Genomic DNA, 20,857 nt, shown 5'->3' on the forward strand with positions numbered 1-20,857 from the left:
ATGTAACAGATAAATTCATTTCTAAAGAGAAAATCATCAAACCACTTCTAGCATTACATCGGACATCCTCGATATTCCAGGGGTTCCTATCACTAACGATCTCTACACCCCTGGACTATCTCATAGTAAAACTGGAGGCAACAGAATAGAACAGGTAACATAGTCCTTTGATGTACATCAAAAGAGCCGTATAACGGTACACTGTGATTAACTCTGTGGCTTTGATGTCAGGCGTTGCTCTCTCTGTAGTCTTCAAATGAAATATTTGCTAGCCTGTGATTGGTCAAATGTTTTCCGCTGAGCTGCCTTCAATTTCACTATGAGATAGTCCAGGGGTGTAGAGATCGTAAGTGATCGGAAGCCATGGAATATCGAGGATGTACATCGGAATGAATTTTGTGTGTATAGACTTAGAGACAAAAATATCAGTCTGACGGACAAGGAAGGTCGCTGAATAATAATTTTCTTTTCAATATTTTTAAGAATGTTGTTCAATCAACAAAAGCATTAAAGGAAGGAGAATGCACAACATATACACAAAATGATGTATAGAGTAAAAAGAAAAAAAACAAATAAAAAAAAAACACGCACAACGCATGTATTGAAGTGCCCTAAAATTACCCGAGTTGATCGCAAGACTTAGACAATAAATAAATCCCAAACACAAATTCTGCAAAGGGGAGTTTGCAGTTACATAACATCCTCGATACTCCAAGGATTACTATCACTGCCGATATATCTAACTTCAGTTTTAGTAACCCCTGGAGTATCAAGGATGCTGACATAGTGGCTAGAACAGAGTTACACTTAGAATATGATGATCGTGCAAAGTTACAGCCTAACAAGATGTTGTAACTTTTAACGCACATTCCTCAGAAATTATACATATCACCCAATGTTAAATACGCCTACACAGCATGAATCATTATTAATATCAGAAACATATATACATAATATATGTTACTGTTAACGTCAATCCCGCAAAATTCACTTCAATAATTTGTTTTTATTTTTCAAATTCGCTATTCGGTTATTTTAATTCTTGATTACATTTGAAATAAATGTTGAACATAGCAAAAACTGAGATTCCTTATTTCCATAAAAAAAAACCCAGATAAATGTAATACACATTATTACGTGAAATGGATGTGTGATTTTTAGTATATCTAGGCATATATGTCCCTTACACTTTACAAATAGGATGCAACTCTAAGTTCAATAATTTGCAGACAGTGTATGTATATTTTTGAAGGATTATTTTATTGATATATCAATACAAAAAAAACCCCAACATTTTGCAAGAATACTAGATTCTAATTTTCGTGATGACGAAATCCACTATATACCTTCTCGTTATTATAATATAGTATCGTTATATAGTTCTAAGAAAATATTTTATTGAATATATATTCTTCAAAATAGATAAAATAGCAGATTCTATATCTATCTGCAGAAAGTATCCCTCCGATTGACATATAAAACTGGTCTCGTCCCAAAAAAATGTTAGAATGTCGATATCTCATATAGGCTATGTAAAATAATTCAAAATGGAAATATTTCCTTCTCAATATATTTACTCAGCACGCACACGCACAAAAAAAAAAAAAAGAATGAAAAAAAAATATTCCCCGTGCTCACTGAGCTTCGAACCCTCCAACAGATTCCTGCTGCGATCAATCCGAACCGGTCCACTTCCCGCCAAACCCCGTTAGTCTCGCGTGACATTACGAGACTCAAAGGAAGATGGCTGCCTACATTAGCGGGATGAGGAGCAATGCAAATTAGCAATTTCAATCACTTCTCCGGATGCATTGGCAGCTTTAATTTGTATCGTCAGTCGATATTTTGTACCATTTGTAATTATGACTTGGGAATGTCTTATTGTTGCGCCATGTATGTAGATCTGTCTAATCTATCCTGACAAAGCAGGCTATCTTCATTTTTAGCCCTGACGCCATTTTCATATCTGTAAATATATTGTTCGGCATCACAGACCGACTCCAAAATGGTAAAGGACGACTACAAACCCGGTGACAAGATCTTTGCCAAGATGAAAGGCTTCCCTCATTGGCCCGCTCGGGTGCGTTTGTATATCGGTGTAGGAAGTTATTTGTGTGCCACATGCTTTTGTGATGTTGCAATAGTCTGTTTTGTTACTAGTGTCATAACTCATAATTAATCTTACAAATTAATCATTAAATGTCCGTCTGCATGATAGAAATATATTTCTATCAATTTTCAGTTGAAATGGTGGCAATAATTACATATATAATGTACTGTACATAAATGCGTATTACATTGTGTAACTAGCCCACATTTCAATTATATAGATCGTATCGTATAGATTAGCTGAATAGTCTATATTCATAGAAATCACTGGCGTGTCAATAACAGAGAACATTCACTTTCCCGTGGTCTTCAAATAAGACATTCTTACTCAAATAGGGACAGAAAACCATGATCGTATAAAATAACTTTTTGACACATTTTCATAAAATTTGAATAACTGCAGTCTAGCTGTGACGTTTTTCACTGCTAGTCATTTGAACCCCAAAATTTTACTAGTCAGATTATTCAGTCATTAGTCTAAATTACATATACAGCCGTTTTACTTCACCAATTCAGTCATGATCAGTTTACATTTTCATAAAATTTGAATAACTGCAGTCTAGCTGTGACGTTAATTTTTTTCGCTGCTAGTCATTTGAACCCCAAAATTTTACTAGTCAGACTATTCAGTCATTAGTCTAAATTACATATACATCCGTTTTACTTCACCAATTCAGTCATGATCAGTTTACGATTTTTTATCCAAATTACAGCCTGGATGCATTTATGAATGTAAATCTCAAAAATTGTTGTACAATGGAAATATAGCATATGCCAATTTTTATCAGGTTGTTAGCCACTAGTCCAATTGTACTAGTTTATAACAAATTGGCACTAGCCCGACCATAAAAATTACTAGTCATGGGCATCGGACTAGTGCTTAAAGTTATGGACTGTAACTGCCTCAAGCTTTGGTAAAGATTAAACTTAGGACCTATAGCTAGCCCTGACTAAATTGTCCTATACTCAGTCGAGCTAAAGAGAAATTCTCTAGTCTAAAGGTGTATTGCCAGTGTAATGGTTCGGAGTTTCAGGATTGCATAGAGAGTTAAGGTCACTCCTTTCCTCTTCAAATAAGACAGTCGTCACACTTAGAACTGGAAACAATGACCTTCAGTTATGAATATAATTAGGACATTGTGATTAAGGTACATGTGGACATTTGTAGCCACTAACTTCCCTAATCAGATTAAAACACAATCCAAATACATTTAAATTGAAGTACAACAAGTTCCCATGTTTTATGAGGCTAATCTAGAGGAGTCCTGACCTCAAGATCATGAAACAATCTTATATTAAGTCTAAAAGTAGAAACAATCTTAAGTTTAGACAGGTTTAGCCAATAAAAAATGGTGTTACAAAGTGCAACGTCATATTTGATTGGCTGAGTCTAAATTTAAGTCAGAAGATTGTGTCTTATGAATGATTATCGTTTTCCCTAACCTTCATTACGGAATTTAGACTTGTTTGTCTGGGGTGTCAACCCTTGACCATCCTCTTGTTGACCTGAGCACCATAATAAATAAAAAGGTGTATTGATAATAAAAGTATACATATTGTTAATACAATAAAACAATACACAATACATAATTATGGTATTGTGGTCAGAGCTATTTTTCAAAATTTAATATGCCATTAAGTTTTGAATATAGTGAAAATGTTCAGATTAAAGGAAAGGTATGACCTTGTGGAAATGTAGCCAAATCTTCAATTAGTTTTTTATCATCAACATCTTTGTCTTTAATGTTTAATATTTTTAAAAGAAAGTTTTATTTAATCTTGTATTGTTGATAGATTGATGAATTGCCTGAAGGAGCAGTGAAGCCACCCAAGGGGAAATTTCCAATTTTCTTCTACGGAACACATGAAACGTGAGTTCTGCTATCAACTTTTAACAGCTTAGATCCTTATATCAGGACTTTTATTATCTTTCAGAAAACTTTGTATAAACTAGAGTCAATTTTAGGGGTACTTTTTATGCAAAAAATGATAAGTCTCAAATGTAATTAAAAAATCCTCTTCTAAAGCAATACGAGTCTAATAAAAATTAGAATTGTAATTCTGCTCCACTACGATACTCTACATTACACTCCAATACCAGATCTAACAACTCCTCAGCATGACCCCTGAATTGGAACATCTCGGGAGATACTGTTAGTCGTTTATACTTCTGAATGAATCAACCATGCTGAAGATTCTGTATGCGAGCCGCTGATTGGCTAACCAACTGACCCCAAACAAGGAGTTGTTCGATCTTATATTGGAGCATAATATACCCTAATAGTAGTGGAGCAAAATTTCAAGTATAATTTTAATGAGATTGAAAGCAGTATTTGGGGAAATCTCTTACACTTTTGCATGCATTTTTAATCAGTGAGATATATTGCATGAGTTTAAGCATATGGTTTATTTCAATATTAATGTTGCAGGGCTTTCTTGGCACCAAAGGATGTGTTTCCATATGAGGAAAACAAAGAGAAGTACGCAGTATTAAAGAAAATCAAAGGATTCAACGAAGGTTTATGGGAGATCACTAATAACCCCAATGTCAAGTTCCAGGGAGCTGTGAGTTTTATCTTCTAAGTGCTGTATTCTCCGTCTGCTTATACCAGTTGAAAGTCTCAGACACTCTTATTATTCCTAGCTACCATACATTTGTTTTTGTAACTGAACATTGGTTGAAATGACTGTAAAAATGAAAATCTGTATAAAAAGAAATTTACAAACTTTGCAATCAATTTGTCTCCTGGAATATGGGGCTTTTGAGATCACAAAAAGACGTGGATATAGTACAATTTACTGTCCGTTAGCCCCACCTTCTGGTGTTTATGACGTCACCAAACTCATGTCAAATGATGACGCCATAATCACCAGATGATGGGACTAATCAACGGTAAATTGTACTTTACCCACGTTGTTTTGGAATCTCGAAACCCCTTATTTATCACTGCGCCAGAACATGACTGCTAATGAGATTAATAAAAAAAAAATTACCTGTGAGGGCGAGACAAGGAAATTTCAAATCTTCCTACTAAACTAAAGCAAGTTACGAAAGTTATTGTAGCATTGTTATTAGACCAGTAATTAATTGATGATCAGTGACATTTATTTGATGGATTTTGGGGTGTTTTCATGACTGTTTCCCAAAAGTTTTAATTTATTATTGGTTTATATATACAGCAAAGTTCTGACTCGGCTGAGGAGGAGCCTGAAGAGGAACAAGTCGAGGAAGAACCCGAAGAGGAGGAGGAAGAAGAGGAAGAGGTGAAACCTAAGGGCAAAAAGGTAAATTGTCTGATAAGTGTTAAATACTGGGGTGAAATGGTAAATTGTCTGGAAAGTGGTAAATACTGGGTGAAAATACTGGGGTAAAAAGGTACATAGTCTGGAAAGAAGTAAATACTGGGTGAAAAGGTAAAATGTCCGGATAGTGGAAAATACTGGGGTAAAAAGGTACATTATCCGGTTAGTAGAAAATACTGGGGTAAAAAGGTGAATTGTCTGGATAGTGGTAAATACTGGATAAAAAGGTAAATTGTCTAGATAGTGGTAAATACATGGGTAAAAAGGTATATTGTCTGGAAAGAAGTAAATACTGGGTGAAAAGGTAAAATGTCCGGATAGAGGAAAATACTGGGTAAAAAGGTACATTATCCGGTTAGTAGGAAATACTGTGGTAAAAAGGTGAATTGTCTGGATAGTGGTAAATGCTCAAGCAAAAAGGTAAATAGTCTGGATAGCGATCAATACTCGGGTAAAAAGGTAAAATTGTCTGGACAGTGGTAAATACTGAGGTAAAAAGGTACAGTATATTTACATATTAATGAAAGTGTAATCGTACTACAGTTTACATTTATCAGTTTAAATAACAAAGAAGTGGAGACACGATCATGACTGAAACATATGTTACCTACTTGATATTATTGAGTATTACTCGGTGACAGTGACGCCTTGTTAATGTTTGATATTTCACACACAGAAACAACCTGCCAAAGCCAAGGGACCACAGAAAAGGAAGAAGGCTACTACTGGGGTAAGTGATCAGAGACCACTGTATAGATGTTAAATTCTGCATGTGTAAAATTTCAATATTTATTATTTGGAACTTATTTGCAGGGGGTTTTCATTTCAAAAACATGTTACTGCCATTAATATGCAAATGAATTTGGCATCTGCATCTTATTTTACAATAAAATTTGTAGAAATGAAAACCCCTGCAAATAAGTTCCAAGCAATCAATCACGAAATTTTACACCCGCAGAAATTCCAGATGGTTTATTTTCGTGAATTGTCTTTGTAACTTTATAAGCGTTATTTAGACGACGGGCAATCATATTTCAATCCATGATTTTGATGAATTTCATGAAGTATTAAACGTCACGGTTGTGTATCCATATGTGAACTTCGTGAAATAAAATCCCCCACAAATATTACTTACTACACAGTACATTAGAATTAGATTAGAATGCTGTCCTCGCTGAGAATTTGATATTTTATGTGGTTCAGTTTTATTGCCTAGCTGGTAAGCGATATCAAACAAGTACGGTAAAATGCAAACACACGTTTAATAATGGTTTGCTTTGCTCCATTAGCAGAAATATGCACCAGTTGTAGCTCTTAAGACGACACCATTTTCTGTCTTTTGAGCTACAATATTGCAGCTAGGTACTTGCCAAATACTGACTGCTGGTCGGTGGTTTTCCTCCAGGTACTCTGGCTCTCCTCCGCCAATAAAGCGGGTACAGGACTCTGTCTGTTAATAGGACGTTAAACTAATAAAACCCAAAACACAACCCTTTGTTGATAAGGATTGAAAATCTGTGAAATATCATCAATATGATGATTTAATTCTTACAGGGAAAGCCTGCCAAGAGAGCGAAGAAAGAAGCAGTGATAGAGGAGGAGGAAGAAGGAGCAGAGGAAGAACCAGAGGAGGATGAAGACTTCGATGAAATTGAGTCACCTCCTTCTGATAATTCTGATGACGAGGTTTGTATTTATATAAAGACGGTGAAACAAGCAGCAAAACAACAAAATTAAAACAGATTTACACAGAGAATCTTCATTGTTTGGTGTTTTATCTTTTTCGTAGGTGATAAACACAGAAGTTCTATGTTAAAATTGTTATTTATAAACTTTAAAAAAAATTAACCACAATTGTGATAATCACATTGAATGAGTAAAAAAGTACAGCACAGCTTTGCTGCATAAATCGTAATTTTGGTTTGGGGACTTTGACAAACAAGGCTTCTTTTGTTTTATATAGGACTTTGACTTAGAAGAGAAGAAACCTAAGGGCCGTGGCCGTCCGAAGGGTTCAGCTAAATCCAAGGGAGGCAAATCAAAGAAAGCTGATGAGTCATCTGGCGATGACAGCGAAGATGACGAAAACGAAGAGAAAGATGAGAAGGAGGAGGAGGAGGATGAAGACGTTGAAGAAAAACCAAAGAAATCCAAAAAACCTGCTCCAGTGAGGAGACAGAGCAGAGGAGGCGGGTCCACAAGTAAAAGAGGAGGTAGGGTCAAAGGTCACTTCACCAGTAGGGTCAAAGGTCACTGTACCAGTAGGGTTAAAGGTCACTGTACCAGTAGGGTCAAAGGTCACTGTACCAGTGGGGTCAAAGGTCACTGTACTCAGTGGGAAAAGTTACATTACCATAGATTTTTTTAAAAAGGTTATTATAAAAATAATAAGAATGATAATTGTTTCCACAGTAGCCATGTGGTCAAGAAATCAAAATGTATTACTATAAGCCCTCCATCTCTGGGTTGCCAGTTTGAATCCCAGGTAGGCCATTTGCTAGTTGCTGATTGCTGGTCGGGGTTTTTTCTCCAAATAAACAGGACTTCCTCCGCTGTCTAAATGCGTCATGTCCTTAAATGACCCTGACTGATCATAGGACGTTGAATTAATCAAACCAATTTACATAAAGCAAATAACTTGGTACTGAAATAGAAAGATTTCTGTGTTTGAATCTGATTTTGACAGCTTTACTCCACATAGTCTTTTTGGCTATTTGGGGCAACAAAAATAAAGTTGCGAAGAGGCAATTCAATGTGTTCATTTCCATATACATATATATGTGTGCTTCATATCAACACATGTTAACTGCTGTTATTTGTCGTCAGATATTATTGAGGTTAAGACTCCATATTATCATGAATTATTTTTATTATTGTTTATTGAAGGACGTGCATCTACAGGGGCTGGAAGAAAGAAGGCAGAAAAAGTAGAGAAAATTGTATCCAGTGATAGCTCCGTCAGTGACAGGTGAGGTTGTCGTCTATAAACACATTTAGCCCTTTACCTGTTCAAAGTCTTTTCTTTACTGAGGACGTCTGTCCTGGCAAATCACAATATTGTTACAACCATGTTGATTGATCAATATTGATGGTAATGTTGTTTGTTAATTTGTTATAGTGAATGTTTGAATAGTTGATGTATAATAGAGAAATATATAGCGGCGATATTGATTGGACAATTACGTAAGCAATAATGATGTTGATTGGTTGATATGTTACAGTGATGATGATTGGTCAGTATTTACATTTTGAAAGCAATAATGATGTTAATTGGTTGATATGTTTTAGTAATGGCGATTGGTTTAATGGTTGTTAGAGAAATCTGTAACAGTGATGTTGATTGGTCGGTATTTGCATTGATGTGAGTAATAATGATGTTGATTGGTTACTCTGTTACAGTGATGATTCTGACGATGGTGTGAGTAGTTGGAAGAAAAAAGATGCAGAAAGGAAAAAGGCGATGGAACAAAAGATAAAGGATGCAGAGGAGAAGTAAGTTACAAGGCTAAGGCGAAATATGTGTTTCCGATACCCCTACCTACCCTAGTTTTTACCTCAGAACCTAGTTATTTTATCTCAACCTTTCAAAATAAAGTTGTGTTCAAAGCAGTTGTTACACTTGTTAAGTACCAAGATGAAGTTGAATTACTATAGAGGAATAAAAAGACTTCTAGCTAGCCTGAATCCCGAAATATATTATATACTCGTTAATGATGAAATAGTAGCCTACCCCCGTAAAAACCTTTCAACCTAACCTATTTGTGTAACTAGAAACATTCAGATAATTATTTTGGCCTAATGGAAAGATAAGAGCTCAATTGTGATTCTTAACATATTTTATTTACATCCTTTATAGAAGTCCTATCTCTGTAAAACCTTTACCCCTGTCTGGGAGATTTTATAGGACTATTTCAGTAAATAATCTTCACAGCTTAAGGGTTCAAGATTTCGTAACGCTATTTCAGGAAAATAATCTATCCCACCTAGCACTAGGTCGTTTTGGCTCACTATCTCAAGTGGTATGTTTTGGGGTTTTAAGAAATCACTAAAATAATTGGATTTTCACATGAGTGGCTATGTAATATGTTTATCAAACAAGTTCAGTAATTGATATGCTATGTGATAAATTATTAAACAAGTTCGATAAATTTCATATAACATAGTCACGAGTGTAAGATTCTATTTTTCACATAACTTTTATTAATAGAAATATAAGTGAAAACTTTTAATTTTGTCTTTGTATAAAGAAGAAATCTGGCTCAGAAATGACGTTTCCATCTACTGAGACAATCATGCGACATCATTTATAAATTATGACATCAAAAGTACATGTGATGTTATAATTGTGTTATTTAATGTGACATACAATATTTATGACATAGCCGTATAACATGGCTGGTAAATGTCATATACTGTAATTGTAAGTGTGTACATACATTCTCGATACTCTTTGAGTATTAAATTGTATGATGTTTATATCTTCGTGTAGTTTCGTAGGTTGTTGTGGTGTGTGTAGATGTAGAACTTTAACGCAGATTCAGTGGATGGTATGATACGTTTTATTGGAGTCTTAGGAATCGACTCTGTACAGAGATTATTGGCGAGTTAATATAGCAGTACATCGGGATAACATATGTCAATATTTGGGTATGAAAGCCAATACCTGGAACAGTTGACCCAACGTAGATGCTGTATTACATAGGGAAACATGTTTACTCATTAGACTTATCATGTAACATAATTAATAACATGGCTATGTAATTAGTAGCAATACAATGACCCTAACAGAAGTTGGTTTCCAATAGACTTTACATGTACGTACATATACTATTGTAAATATGAAACACATGTGCTTGACCTACACAGCGTAACATACTTGAAAGATATATGTAGATAATTATATATTAGTTCAACTTTCAAACTCTAAAATTCTTATCATTTATATATATTATACCACAATTGTTCCAGTTATGTGATAAATAAATATCCTTTACAGGAGATTGAAAGAGGAGGCAGAAAGAATCAAGAAAATTCACGAGGAGGTGGAGAAGGAAAGAGAAGAACGTGGAGAAGAAGAAGAGGAAGAAAAGCCAAAGAAAGTGTCGCCAAAACGACCTGCCAAACCCGCCGTGAAACGAAGGAGTAAGAAAGACGACGAGGCGGAGGTAAGGTTTCTAGAGGTAAAATTTGTACGAGAAAATTATTACGTAAAAACGATTTAATAGTTTTCTGCTCTCAACATTAAAGCTTTTAAGTAGTGAAACAATATTGATAATGAATTTCTCAAATCTTTATTTTTAAACTTATGATTATTTGATTTGATAATATTCTGTATGGGTATACGCCAAGTTTCTGCAGACTAAAATGTAGATAAAGATTTGAAACTTTGAAAATTTGAAATGGATCTAACAATTTTGTTAGTTATTGTTCTTATGTCAATGATTTTCTGAATATTTCGTTGGTGTTCAGAATTCACAGATTTTAGTGAAACTGTGAATATGGCGAAAATAAATCACTCACAAAATGTAACTGCTATACAGTACGACATGTTTTGTTTCTCTGATGAACAGGATAGTAAAAAAGAGAAAAAGAAAGGAAAGACAAAAAAGAAAAAAAAAATTGAGGATTCTGATGACGATGATGATAAGGAAAGTGATAAAGAAGAGAAAGATGTGAAGAAAGAAGTTTCAGAGGATGAAGAGGAAAATAATGTTGTTGTGGAGGAAAAAGAGAATTCCGATGGCGAGGAGGAAAAAATGGAGGAAGATGAAAAGGAGGAAAAGACGGAGGTGAAGGAAGAAGAGGATGTTGAGGAAAAGACAGTGGTAGAACAAAGTGATAGAGAGAAGGAAAGTGAGGAGAAAAATAAAACTGAAAGTGACAGTGAGGAAAAACCAGTGAAATCGGAAAAAAGTTCAAAAGGGTCCAAGTCATCCGATTCTAAATCTAGGGATAAAGCACCATCCAGAGAGAAATCACAACCCAAGGAGAGATCAAAAGAGGTAATGCCAGACAAAGAATGGTGTGTTTTATCACATATTCCTTAAATTCATGTAATATTATACAACGATCGACCTATTTTCAGGTGGATTATCAACCCAAGTAAGTGATATAAACACAGCCGTAGGCTTTTTATAAGTCATATAATAATTTTGCATAATGCGTCGATATTGTAATATAACTAAATTTGAGTGCTTCCATTAGTTCGAAATTAATTTTACCATTATTAGCTCGAAATTAATTTTACCATTATGACTTGACATCAGTGATGCAATGAATTGAAGTTCGGATTTCAGGATATTTCAACAAAATGGCTGATTTTTGCAACATGTTTTGACTTTAACGTTCTTTTTTATTTCAAGTTTGAATTCTACGACAAAGTTATGACGTTCATCAGCCCTTTGTATATATATTAGTTACCTCTCTTGTTGGTATAGGTATCCATTGTGATGTCATTATTTTGTAAAACAAACTTCATATTATTTTCTTTGAAAAGTTTTGCATTACGTTTGCAAACACATGATGTCACAATCAATACCTACTTGCAGGGGCAGATAACTCTATAATATACAAATATAGAATATGAAAAGACTAAAGAATGATAGAATAAATAAGACTACATGAACTTAATTGGGTAGATGACTTTTACCTCATCATAGGGAAAATAATTGATGGATTAGGGAATTATTGAGAATTCAGTCAAAATTTGAAGGAATTGTCGTTGGAAATTTGATCCATAATCGGTCCCTAAGAGCCCCTAGAATTACCTAATACTTCATATGGCATGAAATATCACGACTAGCATTTATATTTGCAGGATGAAAGAAGACGGGAAGAAGAAAGAGAAGAAAAAGCTAAAGCCGAAAGGGAGGCAGAGAGAAGACGACGTATCGAGAAGGAGAAGGAACGCGTTAGGAAATTGTAAGTTATGGTCATGAACCGATAGTTTAAAATTTGTCAGACTTTACCTTGAAAACACAGACATAAAACATTTGACTTAATTTTACAAAGGTCAAAACAGATCTGATGCAAAAGATTTCAAAGTTATGCTAGTGTGGGCAGATGGTTGTTCATTTTAAAATAAATTGGACCAGTTTTTGCTATGACTAATTTTGATTTCTTTTCCAGTAAAGGAAAGGAAGAAGAGAAGGAGCGGAAAAAACGTGAAAAATATGAGCAAAAGAAAAAGGATAAAATCAACTGTAAGTTGGTATTCAAACAGAAAATGTTACATCATGTGTCATTATATAATACATGGTTTTTATCAAGGCAAGCTTTATACACTGCTGGTATTAAGGACCATATAGTGTGTAGTTTTCATGGGGAGGATATTTTTCAAGATATTGTGGGATATCAGTTTCCTTAGGAAAATTTGATTCACAAATAAATACATATATACAATATACGTTCTGATGGCAGAATCATGAAAATTGGATTCATTAAAGATGCTCCATCGCCGACAGAGCATAAATGATACTCCTCATTTTAACAATAATTGGTGTTTAATCATGTATATATATGTCTAAGTAACACAAAAAATTAATATAAAATAATTTATTTTGCTTTTGGTGCATGCACAATCAGTACTTTATTCCATATAGGACATAGTGCTAGGGAATTTTTTCGAAATGTAATTAATTATTTTTAATATCTTTATCTTGAAGTAAAATTAGAAGCTCTAACTTTCCAATGGTGGTAATGGTGCAAAGTAAAAATACAAAATCGCCTGATCCTGTTTTCGATAGAGAAAAAATACCATTTGTCAGCGGTGGAGCATCTTTAAAATTGGATTTAGAATTTTTTTTGTTTTAAGTCAAAATTACACAATTTTTGACCCATGATAATTACTGTCTTTTCAATGCAATCTGTAATTCATTATTTTAAGAACAATTTTATAAATATTGTTTTCAGTCATTCAAACCAAGTCCATACTTGTAGCGATGGACAAGGAAATCAAAAAGTGTGTGCAGAAAGATTCTGTGGTAAGGTTTTATTTATCGGCTCAAGGGCTTTTCCGTCTTTGTATATTACAGAATTACCTCCCTTGTGAGTAGTTACCCATTGTGATGCATTAATATGTGAGCATAATTCACATTGTTTTCTTCAAAAAGTATGATGTTACGCTTGCAAACACATGAGATCACAATCAATACCTATTCGCAAGGGCAGATAACTCTGTAATATTTAAATGCAAAATATATTGACATCTACAGCCTTTATCATTCATAATTGCATAAACTCTCAAATTTTGTTGATTGTATGTTATTTTATGGAGGCTAATTACTGTGAATGTACTTATTGTAGCACAGTCAAATTTAACAAAAATGTGAAAAACTTAATTATGATTTATTAGGGTGGTTAGAAAGAAATACTGATCTGTCAAAATTTAGTGCTGTACAGGAATGATACAGCGCGAAAAGCTTGAAAATGGAATAAGTGATAATGAATATTTACAGTTATATATTAACCAGTTACTTTTGTACGTCTGTATATCCTCTAAACGGCCAAAATAAAAGTACCTCAGAAATAAGTGTGATGATAGCGTGAAAAACACTAAAATAAAATTAGTGCTACAGTGTGCTACCTGTCTAATTGATAAATCATGTAGTTGGGTATGATATGATATCTGTGTCTGTATCTTCACTGAATGTTGCTTATTTTTCAGGATGTAGATAAATGTCTTGCCATCATGGACGATCTCAATAACCTACCCGTTAACCAAGTACTCCTGAAGAAAAATCCAGACATCATGAAAACCATTAAAATGGTAAAAAATGTCGAAATTTAATTATTCACTCACTTTTTTGTTTCAAGATTGAAAAATACCTTAGCCTTATGCGTTCAACTTTGTACAACTCTTGTCTTGTTAAAAATATATTTATGCTACATCATTGCACCCATATTAACTCCATCACCCCTGAAAATTGATAATGAACTGTTCCAGGCTTTGAATCAAAAGAGTACAAATATAATTTTTGGGGTAAGCGAGATAATAATAAATAATATTAGACCCTGATATTATGATGTTGAAATGATTTAACAAATTCTTGATCTTTAGGAGAAGAAAAAAAATATGATGATTATATTCTATGCACTAGCTTCACAGTTTACTGTTTTTAAACCAGAAACTAGTTTTTGATAGTTTTAAATATTAATTTTTGAATTTGCTTTTTCTTTAGATCAGAAAATTTAAGGGTAGTGACAGAATACGGAAAAAGGCAGAACTTATTTATCATAAGTTCAAAGGCTTCTTCCTGGCTGGAGATGTTGAAATGGGAACTCCGGTAAGTATCGGACCATTTTATAGATACCTCATTTATAAAGTCATGAACGAAAAATATTGTATACACGAAATAACTTGGTCCAGGCGGAAACTGTAGGGCTCAGGAATATTATCTATATAATATTCAATATTATATAATGTATTTATCAGGATTAATTCTTATCAAAGCTTGTAGTTCCTGAATTAACTGAATATTGGTGAATCACATTTTTTAACCAGGTCTGTTTTGTTGTCAGTATAATGTGACCAGGTGAGGTGTGATGTTCTGTGTCTTGGGCAGCTTGATTCAGTGAGACAGCACTATAAAAATAACAAGAGTTCCACTATCACAAGGAGACACAATACTAATTTACCGCAGCCTCCCATTCACACACACCAAACATAAAGGGGAGGCCATCCTTAACTGACTATAGCTGTTACTAGTACAGAACTGTTAACCAACTTTTATTTCCAGCTACCAAATTTTACGATTTTTATGTCATAACAAGTTGGTGGAATTAAATAATTGAATATCCCTATACCTACAAGAAAGGTATATATACGATCGTGGAGATAAACTCGTATTTACGTCAATGAGACTAATTCATGTACCATGTGATACCTGATAACGTTTGTGTGGGACTGGTATCAGTATCCAGTAGTGATCATGATGGAACGTAAGTGTTTGTAATATTTCCACTGAAACTACATTAGAGCAGGATATCAAATTTTAACATCATTCCATCACCAAAAGAAACAACAGTCTACCACAAACGTTATCAGGTATCACGTGGTACATGAATAAGTCCGTTTGTGAAAATCACATTTTTGCAAAATACGCAAAAGTAAAGGGCATGTGAAAAAAGAAATGGTTCAAGTATTTCATAGTGTCTGCTTATAAATCTGATGTAGTTTATATTCTGCAGGAAAGACAATTTTGTTTATTTATTCTGTATTTAACTTATCACAGACAACGCCCAAAGATTCTGGACACAGGCGACACCATCATAAACAGGTGGAAGTGATGAAAGAACGTGAAAACAAGGAAAATGAAATCTCACAACCTATAGGTATGACACTTTGGTAAATTACATATTCTGTCTTTGTATATTACAGAGTTGTCCCCCTTGTGAGTAGGTAGCTATTTTGACGTCAATACTTTGTGAGCGAAATTCACATAGTTTGCACACAAAAAATATGACGTAACGCACGCAAACACATGACGTCACAATCAATACCTACCGACAAGAGCAGATACCACTGTATTATTCAAATACTATAAAGTCAAATAAAGTTTGGTGGGGATACTGGAATCAGCATGTTGATCCACCTGTCTTGTCTCTACAGAAAAAAATATTTCCAGACTACTCCTAAATTACTGGTTCAATTTTGATAAAACAATTTTTATTGGCCAAGTTTAGATATTTTTCTTAAGCTATAATTTTGGTTGCCATATGTCTCTTTGCATAAGTCTTGTAAAATGGCCTATAACCCGTTAGTTTTTGGATCAACTTTGTTAAAACAATTGTTATAACATGGATATCTGTAATTAATTTGACATGTCATGTACTTCAATATCAGTTACCATGGAAACACAATGGAGAAACATTTGGTTGCTATGGTTTCAAATAAGGGGAAGGAGTATAACTAAGCCATTGGCTTACAGTGGCTAGGTTTTATACAAGCTTTCAAACCTTTTGAACAAGTTGGGTAATGAGTGGGGCACTTGTTGTGGATATGGATGCCGATTGATGGATACCGATTGGGAGGCAAGGTGACGAGATGAAGTGTTACTTTAAAGGAGTTCCAATCTCAACATGCTGTTAGCTTTTTAGGTCATCTGAGACAAAGTGAAAAAATCTTCTTCTGAATTCTCAGATTTGATGGAACCACATACTCTTCATTGATTAAAAAGTCACATTTATAAAATCACTGACCGACTGCAAGGGTCTGATGGGCCAATATTTAGTTCTATATCTGTTAAGGCCCATGGGCCTCCTGTTAACTCTATGGATTAAGAATCATACTAGATCCTTCAAATAGATTGCAGTGTTACTAAAAATTTTGTTTTCTTGTTAATATAGATAACACTGATTCTCTTCCTGCTCTCCCGACCATGGTTCCTGTCGACGAGGACGACAAGATTAACGTGGAAGGAAACGGCAACTCGGAACAGATAAACAATTCAGCTGATCTTAACAGCAGACTTAGTGATTACGGTGTAGGGGAGACAACTGAAAATGACTCTGTAGCACAATCTAATGACATTCAAAATAACAGCCATATACAGACAAACAATACTGTGGAAGAGCCGTCATTAGATGGTGGAGGGGGGCAAACAGATCGGCCTGCAATACAGGGCGATGCTGTAGGAGGGAGTGAAACGGAACAGCAGGCACCACAGGGGCTAGGTTTCACTGTTGGACTAGGGGAGACAACCCAGACTGGATTCTCATTCAGCTGGGGAGGTTCGGATCAGCAAATTCCAGGTTTAGATGGTCCTATTGTTGTGAGTAGATCCAATTCACAAACATTACCAGGATTGTCTGGCAGTGGGAGGCAAACGGAACAGCCATCCTCGTTGCCAAGCATTTCCGCGAATAATAATAGTGCTTCTGGGGTGAACAATATCAGTGCAGACCTTGAGAAAATCAGTAGTGTTCTGGACAAGATGGACTCCATGGACGACGAAGAGGACAATCAATCTGGCGCTGAGGAACCGGAGAAGGAGGAGGTAAAATTAGCGTTGTCCGGGGTGGAGAGCATTTCAGCAGACAGTGGCGACGACATGGATATAGATTCTCCGGACGACCCCGGGACAGACAGAGGCGATAAATCGGAGGGTGGTAGTCAGTCGGATGATCTCTCTCATTCCATGCAACAGGCAGCACAAGAGGCTGCTAAATACTCGGCCCAGGCAGAGTTCCCCGACGACACGGAGGACATGATGGAAGATCAGGTACGTTTCTAAAATCTATAAGATACTGAATTGAATATTATTTTCAGGTACGTTTCTAAAATCTATAAGATACTGAATTGAATATTATTTTCAGGTACGTTTCTAAAATCTATAAGATACTGAATTGAATATTATTTTCAGGTACGTTTCTAAAATCTATAAGATACTGAATTGAATATTATATTCAGGTACTTTTCTAAAATCTATAAGATACTGAAGAGCAAATTATTCTCGCTTGGCATTGCTATGATCATTACAGTTGTTTCTGCAAAATTTGAAAAGGTGAAAATAATCGACTTTACGGTAATTTCGGCTCCAGTTTAGTATTTGGAAAAGTGGTTCCTAAGGGAACTAAGTTTGATGCTTAACCTTTAATATAACCACAACCCAAACCCTTGAAACTAAACCCTAAAATCAAATCTAACCAAACAAATAGCCCTACATATATTACGGTAAGTATGCTTTGGTGAGATAGGGCTTCTATTCTTTAGCTTGAGAAACCGGACCTTGAGCTTTTTGAATTAGGAATTAAAGTTATATAATGAAGTTAGGATTCTAGTAAGCACGCTGTTATTCTATTATTTCTCTATAAAGGAAATCTTTTATGTATACATGTTCTGATTCAGTTTATATGTTTAATCATTTATATTTACACAGAAACTATAAATCTGCGTATCAATTAGGAAATTTTGTCGCAAATTGGGGAAAATATGGTTATTTTCAATTGGAAATGGGGCCCTTTATATCGAACCCAAAATGCAATACAGAATAGGCCATTTGGGACGATTAGGTAAGATAACACTATAAAGTGGGCATGCATTTCCACTATCACAAGAAGACACATTATGAATTAACTGCAGTTTCCCACATGCTACACACTCATGATCATGATCATCACATGCAAGGTGTTGTATAAAAAGAAGGCCAAGGTCTTTTATTAATCTGAAACTGAAACCAAACCAAGTTAAGTTCAGTAAGGAATTTTGATGAGGGTATACGTAAGTGTAATGATATTTAGTTGTTGTGATGATACACAAGCCAACAATAACAACAGCTAAAACAACAAAGATTTACAAAAAATAATAGAAATAACAAAACGTAAAACTACAAGATTACTAGTGTGTCCAGATAAACATAGTTTTCTATAACTATATGCTGAATTTTGATTTTATCGCATAATCCACCTGATATGTGCGATTTTGTAATATGACCTGAGCGATTTTCTTTGGCTGAAAGTTCATTGTGACGTCATCACAGAAACGATAAATGACCTCAGAAAATGACGTCGACGAAAATCGCAATAAACTAAAACTCAAAAACTTTCTTGGACTCATTAATTGTAAATAATCTCCCTGTATATATTTTAAATCTATTATCAATCATTTTTGGACTTTATTCTGTTTGTGAAATCCATTCCCAACACCAGCCATTATATTTAGACATTTTATGTTTTCCAGGAGAGAATCGACCTTGATGCCAGAATCGCAGCAATAATTAAGGGAACAGAAACATTTTCCACACAGTCCGTGTACGATCCTTCCCAAGCTCCGTTTGAGTCGGGCTACCCACCTCCAGCGAAGACGGACAAGGCGAAGGAGGAGGAGGAAAAACCGACCGAGACCAAGGAAACGGAGGAAGAATCGTCAGAGAAGGAGTCAGATTCCGAGTCAGATCCCGCGATGGACGATGATGAACTACATAGTTTGTTAGGCGTTTAGCAAAACAACAACTGTAGTAGTACTTTCTTTAGAGTTATCTGCCCTTGGAATAGGTATTCATTGTTATCTTGTTGGTTTAGATGAGAGAAGTATTGCTCTAGCATGTCAGTTATTGACTTAATGTAGAAATGGTTATATTTGGGAGAGGTTAACTTTGGGGTTTTGATGGTTAAGCAATAGGCTTTTGAGTTATTACATGCTCTTTAGACGGTTTTCATTTGTAAATGAGTAATACACACCACATTTTGCATAGAGATGATATGAGTAGGGCAAGTTCTCTAGCTGAATGATGAACATTTATTAGCATTTCTCTCGGGTAAAAGATCCCCAATGGGTTCACCCATAAAATTTCTCCTCACAATTAAATTTTACCTACCACAAATTTCTAAGGCCAAATAAAAAAATATTCTTGTTTCTGGTAAAATCCCCTTTATAAATGAAGGGTTGGTATAGGGATTTTTTTTTTTTTTTTTAATTTCCCAATTTCTTGTAGTGAAAAACTGAAGTAGACTTTATTCAACCTTATATAAACCATGGATTTGATTCCAAGGAGACATTTGGTGTCTTAGATTTACAGAATTTAAAAAATTCCAAACAAAATTTAGGTTTTTATTTTTTTGCTTGAGGACAAAACTGATTAAAAGTTTTTGAGAAGGCACTGATTTTATAGGGTCGGTCGGGTTTCTGGAAAGACAAATATTTTTTTGTATGGCCTAATCAATAAATTTTGCCCACAGGTAAAATTTCTAATTGCAAAATTTCTTCTCACAAAAATTCCATGTTTACATTAACCAATGATATTACAACCAAAACGTATTATCAAGAGCAGATAACTCTACCATTTATTTCTCGTGTATTGCCCATTTTATTTGTGGGATGTACACACGATTCTATTGAGACTGAAATGTTACCATGACTAGAGTCGTACCAACAAAGCTTTGACACAACAACAATCATTGTATTTGTACGAAAAGTTTCGTTGTGTAGACGGTTATAAAATTTGGTGTTACAGCACTAAAAAGTCATCGTATTTGGACGAAAAATTTTCGTTGTGTAGACGGTCATAAAAGTTTGTGTTACGGAAGTACAGCAATCATTGTATTTGAACGAAAATTTCCAATATAGACGATCATGAAAATTTGTGTTTCAACAGTATTTATGCATCTTATCTCAACATTTTATTGTGAATGGTGGATTTTCTAGAGAGCACTTCAGTACAGGATGATGTAGCTTTGTGATGGTGGACATATAAGTGAATCAACGCGTCTGATTTGTGACGTGTTGAACTGAAAACGTTACGGATACAGCTGTTGTGAAAACAGAACCAAATTTTCATGAAAGACAAGTTGTTATGAAAACAAAACTTTTTTTCCCATGAGAACAGACAGCTGTTGTGAAAACGTGTTTCATAAAGCTTACATTTGTTGTGAAAACTGGACATTTTCAATAGAAAGGTTTTAAAAAAGGACATTTTAAATCGAGTCTTCATAATTATACTCGTCACTG

The 20,857-nt window shown here is 34.7% G+C and overlaps 1 protein-coding gene across 1 annotated transcript; it reads left to right on the forward strand.

The window, feature by feature from the left end:
* The first annotated feature begins 1,288 nt into the window (after positions 1-1,288).
* On the forward strand, positions 1,289-19,687 carry LOC138305487 (hepatoma-derived growth factor-related protein 2-like). Its single transcript, XM_069245737.1, has 19 exons — positions 1,289-2,080; positions 3,904-3,980; positions 4,539-4,674; positions 5,290-5,394; positions 6,089-6,142; positions 6,967-7,098; positions 7,376-7,625; positions 8,299-8,380; positions 8,812-8,904; positions 10,409-10,577; positions 10,983-11,414; positions 12,230-12,333; positions 12,541-12,614; positions 13,324-13,394; positions 14,078-14,179; positions 14,592-14,696; positions 15,645-15,744; positions 16,759-17,633; positions 19,091-19,687. Exons 1-19 carry the CDS (start codon positions 2,006-2,008, stop codon positions 19,349-19,351), a joined length of 3,297 nt encoding a protein of 1,098 aa, XP_069101838.1. The 5' UTR covers positions 1,289-2,005; the 3' UTR covers positions 19,352-19,687.
* Positions 19,688-20,857: the final 1,170 nt, after the last annotated feature.

This window comes from Argopecten irradians, chromosome 13 (genome assembly GCF_041381155.1).
Source record: "Argopecten irradians isolate NY chromosome 13, Ai_NY, whole genome shotgun sequence".
Classification (NCBI taxonomy): Eukaryota; Metazoa; Mollusca; class Bivalvia; order Pectinida; family Pectinidae; genus Argopecten; species Argopecten irradians.